General features: G+C 40.9%; 1 protein-coding gene across 2 annotated transcripts in view; it reads left to right on the forward strand.

Annotated features, from left to right (window-relative positions):
* Window positions 1-8975, forward strand: part of LOC107699823 (teneurin-4-like) — a 273915-nt gene that overhangs the window by 164246 nt on the left and 100694 nt on the right. For both annotated transcript variants that reach the window (XM_016501217.1, XM_016501216.1), the window contains exon 10: window positions 405-621. In XM_016501217.1, the coding sequence (XP_016356703.1) occupies window positions 405-621 (217 nt within the window). The remainder of the gene's footprint in view (window positions 1-404; window positions 622-8975) is intronic.

Below are 8975 nucleotides of genomic sequence, written 5' to 3' on the forward strand. Positions count from 1 at the left end.
AATAATGAGAAAAAAAAAACATAAAAACCTTAAAACATTTAACATTACTATATTAAATGTTTGTAATATTTTGTAATGCCATAATATTTACTTCTAAATATAAATAAGGATATTAAAATCAACACAAATGAAAGGCAGTACAAAAAATACTTGTTTAGGAGGTGACAGATAACCCATTCGGGTTTGAGGTGTGAAAATCCCAAATTGTACATATATTAGCATAAATTGGTACAGTGTTAGCAGCTGTCCTTTCACACCTTGCATTAGTCCCCTTTTCACAGTCTCAATCTGCCCTTAGAGACCAGCTCCTGTTGGCTCCAACGTGCAGGACTTATCAGCTCCTGGAGGCTCATGTGTCATTCCTAATGCTTGTTTGTCGTCTGTCTGTCTCTCCTTGTCTCCAGTTTGACTTTGTGGAGCTGTTGGATGGCCGTCGGCTCCTGTCGCAAGGGTTGCCTGGTCTTGAGGGTCCACCTTTTCCAGCCCAGCAGAGGAGCCTGATGCCACTCACCAGTCACGATACGGGCTTTATCCAGTATATGGACTCGGGCATCTGGCACTTGGCTGTGTACAATGATGGGAAGGAGATGGAGCAGGTGTCCTTTCTCACAACTACGATCGGTTAGTACAATATTAAATGACAAAAATGCCATTGGAAACTTTGCTTTAAATAACACAACAGGTGTAACTTTAAATTTGCAAATGGTAATTGCTTCTCAGGTGACATATGTAAAAGAGCATTTGCACAGGGCCTGAGTGATAATAGCCATGTTTTCTGATGAACATGGAAGTCTGGTTCACACATGCTCAGGTACATAACACATTCCATCTTGGCTGCTGAAATCCAATGTTATGCATAACCTGCCATTATAATGGCAAATGTAAAGGTATCTAATCTCTTGACTTTTTTTCTTTCTTTTTTTTCCATTTCCATACACTGGGATGGGACGACAGTGTAATTTAATTTCTTATTACCATGCAAGCTGTCAAACAGTAGTCCTCTGGAAAGATTTTCATAATAATTTCCTCGTAAACTCAGATATATTGATTCAGACAGAAATGAAATTGCCACACAATCCTTGTGTTTGTCAAAAAACAGTAGGTAATTCATATGGGGATTTTGTCTTGGGTGGTGGAAGAAAAAACGATCTTAGAATCAGACGGCAATAAAATCACAGACCAGGCACAAGTCTGTGATTTTATTGCCATCTGATTCTAAGATCGTTTTTTCTTATTTTTCTTATTTCTAAAAATATTGCAATTACCTCGTGTTTCTATTTAAGTCAGTTAACGTCCAAATAGGGCGCGAGTCACCAAGATATGGACGATATAAGGAAAGATCATAATTTACATTGCTTAGACGGTTTGGCGCCTCTTCATTGACATGCCAGTTTGCAAATTTAAACAACATTCTCAATTCATGTAGTCATCGAAGGCATACACAGTCTTAACCGATCTTTGAATAAGATGGCGATAAAATCTTGTTCCTGAAAATGTTGAAATGACATTGTTTCTATTTAGATCCGTTATTGTCCAAATAGGGCCCAAGTCACTGTGATATCCGGTAGATGACATAAGGAAAGGTCGTCAATTATATTGCGGCCAAAATAATTCTTGCTTAAATGCTTTGGCACCACTTCATTGACATGCCAGTTTGCAAACTGAAATGACGTTTTCAATTCATGTTGTCATCGCAAGCCTAAAAAAATCTTAAACCTAAAATGGCTTTGACAGACAATCTCAGGCAAAATGATCCAACATTTTTTCCCCAAATCAAATATGAATTAGGCATCAGAGGAAATTTCCGCCAGCACCGTGCTACTTGTCAGAGCCTGCCATCACTGATATTACCCTTTTTGCATCGCCATCTCAGCCAGCCTAGACCTCTACAGAGTAATCAAGGTGGATTTGAATAAGAAAGATTGCGGAAATGAGCAGTGCTTCACTATGCCTGCGTGTGTTCTTCACTGATGGCTCGTAAGACTCTTGTTACTTTTTGAGTGCCTCCCAGCAAATCCCGCTTCCAATTTGCTGTCTATTTGCATAGAACACAGTGGCCTTGATTCAAAGCTTCTGACGACCCTTCCGTTCCCCTATGCATATCATTGGTCATTATTTGATCATATTCATGTGTGTGTTTTTTGTTTTGTTTTTTTGCTGTGAATGACTTTGCCGTCCCATTCTTTGCCATAGCTGATGGAGGTAATTTCGATTTTGTCCTTTCCGTTGAGCGTCCTGAAAGCGGCTTTGATTAGTGTGAGCCTGTCAGAAGGGAGGGCAGAGCTCGAGGCCGTTGCGAGGTTTCAGCTTTCATGGAGGTGGCAGCTGGGAGCTGTTCTCACATGCTCTTTAATTAAATGCTCCTGGGCCATGGTCCATCTGCAACCGGAGGGGGGAGGGGTTTACCACCCTCTCGATCGATGCAAGTGTGTCTGCCACACATCCATTTCTGCTGTTCCAGCTCGTCAGGGGGAAAGACGGCACTGCGCCTTACCACCCCCAATGAGAATGGAATACAATACCGTATATACGACACATGACATGGTGGTTTAGAGTGGCGGAAGATGAGGAGAGAAAGAGACAGTCTGTTTATCCTGTGTTCAGTGCTCTTGGATGCAGCCACCATTGGGAGTTTGTTGGCCACCTGCGGTTCAGGGCCAAGTGGGCTTTAGAGAAAGAAGGTCTGGAACAGGAGTCATGCAAATCATGCAAGAGTTGATTTGACTCTGAGCTGTGGGGTTCAGAGGGAGGCAGAAAGAGGAGGTGAAGAAAGAAGAAAAAAGAGACGGAGAGGGTGAGGGTGAGAAAGAGCGAAAGAAAGTAGGTCAGGTGGATGGCGACCTTCTGCAGAGTTTCAAACTGCACCCAGTTTTCAGTACAGAGGCACTAAATGTTAAACTCAAGACAAGGTTTTAGCTTTTGAACCTGTTTTTCTTTCATTTTCGTAGTGTTAAAATGCTTTGTTATCCTAGTTTAATATGCAGAGACAGCTAAATGTAATCCTTTAGTAAATACTGTGATTCTGAGGCATTTTCAGAACATTGCTGTATTTGTTTTGGCTTACTGACCAGCCCGACATTGCAACACTGCCTCTCCCAATGGCATGAGATTGGGGTGTGTGGGGTGTCTTTCTGTTTGTCTGACCAATCATGCACAGGGGAAGTATTTGGGAAACAAAAAAAAATGTTTGCTTTTGACTATAGGTCACAAATGATGCACACCTCCATAATATTCCTTTATGCATTTATGTGAATAAAAGTAAACTTACGTCCTTACCCATAGAAAAAAGCAAATTAGATATTTTTAATATTTCTGTTTCTCTCTGTTAGACTGCAGTGAAATTAAATAGAGAGCAAAGGAGACTTTTGTTTAAGTCTCCTGCTTCTCAGACTATAGTAATCTCACGTGGCGTCAGTAGAGTTCCAAAATGTATCCTGGCAGTTTCAAACTGTGCAGTCAAAAGTAAGATTTCATTAGTCTTCTGTGACCAATTAACTAATGGAGCTTTTCCACTGCATGGTACGGCACGGTACGGCTCGGTACGGTTCACTTTTGGGGGGTTTTCCACTGGGTACAGTACCTGGTACCTGGTACTTTTTTTAGTACCACTTCGGTTGGGGTTCCAAGTGAACCGTACCGTTACCAAAACGTGACGTGTAATCTCTGCTGATCACGGATTGGCCGGAGAGAACCGTCACTACCTCAGTCACTACCCGTGCCGAGCCGAACCGTGCCGTGCCGTGCCGTACTGAGCCGTACCGAGCCGAGTCGTACCACGCAGTGGAAAAGTGCCATAATACTATACAATGCACATTCATTTTATAGTTCCACATTCTTGCTATATGTCAACAACTCTCTCGGTTGTGCTATTTGGAATTTTTGGTAAGACGAAAATATTCTTAAATGAAACATTACCTGACATCTCAATGAAGTCTCTGGAGCTATAAGTGCAACCTCTGAGCAATACAAATTGCCTCTGGGTACACATATGCCATGGCCCATAAGGGACCTGAAGTGTTGAATATCTCTATTGTTCTTGCTCTTTCTCTCTCTGTGACTCTCTATTTTTGTTTCCTCCTTTTTTATTTATTTATGCCTCTCTATGTTCTCTCCATAATTCTCATGACTCCTCATTACAAAGCTAAGGTGTCCGTCCCATGTGCGACACAGTCTCATTTGTCCCTGCCATGTGGTCTTCTGTTGTCAAAGTTATCAAGGATGCTTCTCTAGCTGTGCCTTGCTGATTGCTCTGGTCCCTCAGCTTTCAGAGAAGCCGACATGCCTTCAACAACAATTCTAATATTAGATATTTATCATAGATTGAAGCCAAGGACAGTAGTCTTGTGCTATACAAGAGCACACAAGGCTAATTAATGTCAAATCAGTAGAAGAGATTAAAGGTGGTGTCTGTTATCATTACTATTGATAAAAAATTTTATTTGAATGAACAGCTCTTAATACGTCTGTTCGGACCAACACGAACATTCACATGCTGTCAATGTGACAGATTTGATTTATTTGTTCATTTATTTATTTTTGGCAAGATATAATATTGTCCATCACACTGCGAAGAAAACTGGCCAACTAGTAAGATTTGTGCATTTGGTCACATGTCCAGAGTTATGCTCTTACATAAAACATGTTAATACTGTGTCTCCTTGACAAACGGGCGTCAGAAACTGAAAGTTGCGCAGCACTTTTTCGTAAGCGCCACCTAATTTCACGAAGTGATTTGTGTTTTCATCCAGACCCTGCCAGACCCTCCCATTGGTTTAAAGCAGACAAATCATGTGACCAAATCATTGGACCAAATTTCTATGCTGAATATTTGTGTTGGTGTTTACAGGTCTTAAATAATATTTTCACTTTTATTGTTGCTTTCACCCGAATGGGTGAGAAAATGGCTGACAAATCTATTAGACTTACCCCCGGTTTCACAGACTTAAGGCTTAAGCCTAGTCCCAGACTAAGGCTACGTTTACACGACAACGATGTGGTCAAAAACTGAAAAGTTTTTCCCTTGTGTTTTTAAAAAAGTTTCACGTATACACGACAACGTTTTCAAAACGATTCGCGTTTACACATATCCGCGAAAACGGCCAAAAATGCTGTATTACGTATGCCAGGCCGGTAGTTGGCGCTGTCACCTTGTTAGTAAACAGTACCTCTAAGGAAGTGACGATTATATGTTGTATATGATGCGTCTCCGCTGTTGGTTGTAATATTGGTGAAGTAAATCCACACTTTGCTGAAGAAGCGTTTGCAAACTCTTGAGCAGCAACAACAGTAACGTTACCATGTACTCCGCTATTGTTGTGAATGTTTGTTCACGCTTGCCTTTAAAATCGACACGTACTGCACGTCTACATACCTAACACGTACTACGCACACGCGCATGATGTCACCGTTTTCAAAGATTCCTGTATTGGGTGTTTACACGGAAACGACAACGGTGGCGTCTTCAAATACTTGCACTTTGAAACCCGTTTTCAAAAATATGCCCCAAAACGCCGTTGTCGTGTAAACGAACAGGCAAAACGCATAAAAAGTTTCCCGTTTTTGGCTGATCACTGACTGATCTTAAAATATATCAGTGCCTTTGTTTTGTCTCAAGATGGACACCAGTAATATGTTTTCTAAGGCACGTTTATGAAAAATTACTTAAATGTCCTAATTGAACTATGGCCTTATCCTGGCTTAGTCTAAGCCCTGTCTGTGAAACCAGGCCTTAGATTTAAAGGAGGAATCAAAGCCATATGTTGAGACCAAAATATCATAAACATTTGAAGGTGGATACTTTTAACTTGGACCTATAAGCAACCACTTAGCAACCACCCAGACTCTGCAGCATTATGCCGATGAATTTGAACAGGCTAGCAAGACACATTTTTTTTCAGAAAAGTAAAAAAAAATGAGTTATTTTCCTGCAGAAATTTCCAATAGAAATTCCTTTTGGTGCTACTAGTGACATGGAAATTATACACTTCAACTTTAAGGCTTACATCTATGAAACTTTATAGGACATGTTACAGACTTCTCAGTCACTGCTTAGAGATGGAATTATACATGACAGTCCTGAAGGGAAATGCAGGATGTAGACTGCAGGTACTGAACTCAGATCAGTAGTAGTGTCACAAATACTTTACATGAGAGTGACAGAGATGCAGCTAGAGATAGATTGTGCTCTACTAATATACGAGGAGAGCGTCTCTAAGCATTTTCAAGACAGAAACTGTTGTTTGCAAACTCTTGAGCAGCAACAACAGTAACGTTACCATGTACTCCGCTATTGTTGTGAATGTTTGTTCACGCTTGCCTTTAAAATCGACACGTACTGCACGTCTACATACCTAACACGTACTACGCACACGCGCATGATGTCACCGTTTTCAAAGATTCCTGTATTGGGTGTTTACACGGAAACGATAACGGTGGCGTTTTCCAAAACTTGCACTTTGAAACCTGTTTTCAAAAATATGCGTTTTCAGTTCACAAAACGCCGTTGTCGTGTAAACGAACAGGCAAAACGCATAAAAAGTTTCCCGTTTTTGGCTGAACACGGAAGAAGCGTTTGCAAACTCTTGAGCAGCAACAACAGTAACGTTACCATGTACTCCGCTATTGTTGTGAATGTTTGTTCACGCTTGCCTTTAAAATCGACACGTACTGCACGTCTACATACCTAACACGTACTACGCACACGCGCATGATGTCACCGTTTTCAAAGATTCCTGTATTGGGTGTTTACACGGAAACGACAACGGTGGCGTCTTCAAATACTTGCACTTTGAAACCCGTTTTCAAAAATATGCCCCAAAACGCCGTTGTCGTGTAAACGAACAGGCAAAACGCATAAAAAGTTTCCCGTTTTTGGCTGATCACTGACTGATCTTAAAATATATCAGTGCCTTTGTTTTGTCTCAAGATGGACACCAGTAATATGTTTTCTAAGGCACGTTTATGAAAAATTACTTAAATGTCCTAATTGAACTATGGCCTTATCCTGGCTTAGTCTAAGCCCTGTCTGTGAAACCAGGCCTTAGATTTAAAGGAGGAATCAAAGCCATATGTTGAGACCAAAATATCATAAACATTTGAAGGTGGATACTTTTAACTTGGACCTATAAGCAACCACTTAGCAACCACCCAGACTCTGCAGCATTATGCCGATGAATTTGAACAGGCTAGCAAGACACATTTTTTTTCAGAAAAGTAAAAAAAAATGAGTTATTTTCCTGCAGAAATTTCCAATAGAAATTCCTTTTGGTGCTACTAGTGACATGGAAATTATACACTTCAACTTTAAGGCTTACATCTATGAAACTTTATAGGACATGTTACAGACTTCTCAGTCACTGCTTAGAGATGGAATTATACATGACAGTCCTGAAGGGAAATGCAGGATGTAGACTGCAGGTACTGAACTCAGATCAGTAGTAGTGTCACAAATACTTTACATGAGAGTGACAGAGATGCAGCTAGAGATAGATTGTGCTCTACTAATATACGAGGAGAGCGTCTCTAAGCATTTTCAAGACAGAAACGAAGCAAAAAAGCCATCTCATGTATAATTGCTTCTGGTGGACGTAAGTACAACTGGCTTAATTTATCTTACGGTACTACACATGCACAGTCACTTATAGCCACTGTAGGCTTTTGAGAGACCTGTATGTGCCCTCTGCTTAGAAATGGAGGCTGGAAGCCATCAAAATCCCTACCGAAGTCTTGATAGGCTCGTGCGTACCAGGGGGATAGCCAATCTGCCAGCCTTTTCCTCTCACATCAAGAGACTTGTGCCTTTAAAATTCTTTCAAAAACCTTCTCTGCAGCACAAGCTAGTTACCGCCCTCCCTTATTCTTTTCTCCCCCTTTCCTCCGTTCAGCTTCCCGTCTGTTGCATCCTCTGCGATGATTGACTCTCTTGAGGAAGGGGAAGGCTATGTCCGGGCTCACATTTCCAGCCCTTTGTCCAACACAAAAGCATCTTTGTAGAGAGATCTCAGCCCCGGGCACACCAGCGATTCGCAGGGAGCCTTAGAGAGGGAATATTTTCCACCGTTATTTCATGTTTAATTGAGGTTGTGTCTGATTTCAGCTGCACAGAATTGAGCGTGGATTTGCCTCTGTATCATTTTTTTTTTTTTTTCATTTAAAAAAGCGAAGTTTGACATGTCATAAAATTTGGTAATTGCATATTGTCATTTACAGGGGTCATATGACGTTGCTAAAAAAAAACATTATTTTGTGTATTTGGTGTAATGCAATGTCTTCATGAGGTTTAAGGTTAAAAAACACATTATTTTCCACATACTGTGCATTATTGTTGCTCCTTTATGCCCCGTCTTTCTGAAACGCGTAGATTTTTACAAAGCTCATCGTTCTGAAAAGCTAGGTGTACGCTGATTGGCCAGCTATCCAGTGCGTTGTGATTTGGCGAATATCTCAAGTGTACCTCAAGTGTGTGACAGAAATGTTACGCCCCTTACCATACTGTGATGCTGTGTCCCGGCGCGACGAGACAAAACCAATTAAACCCATTACAAACGAGGCATTTGTTGCATCCAGTGGGGACATAATTACGGATTATAATGACTTATACTGTCTTTTTACGCGGTACGTTGCATATTGCGCTGCATAAACATAAAACCATGTCTGCATTTGTGATCAGAGAAACGACAAAAAAGCACTACTCTACACTGCTCAAAACTCTCATTTGAATCATCAGTGGCAAATTCTTTAAATATGAAAACGTACTTACAGACTGTGAGTCAGAACATATGAAAACATACTTACAGGAGTCAGAAGTGCCAGACTGTCCTTGCAAAGTTGGAATTGCCCCACTTTATAGAAACCACCTTTGCACAGACTGCATTGTAGGCTACTCTCCCAGGTTCAGGAAACAGTCCTCTGTAAAATGTGCTGCACACACTAGAATATTTGGGTTGAACTGTTCTGGAACAGTGTTGTAAATACAA

The sequence above is a fragment of the Sinocyclocheilus anshuiensis genome, unplaced genomic scaffold (genome assembly GCF_001515605.1).
Source record: "Sinocyclocheilus anshuiensis isolate Anshui unplaced genomic scaffold, SAMN03320099.WGS_v1.1 scaffold194, whole genome shotgun sequence".
NCBI lineage: Eukaryota > Metazoa > Chordata > Actinopteri > Cypriniformes > Cyprinidae > Sinocyclocheilus > Sinocyclocheilus anshuiensis.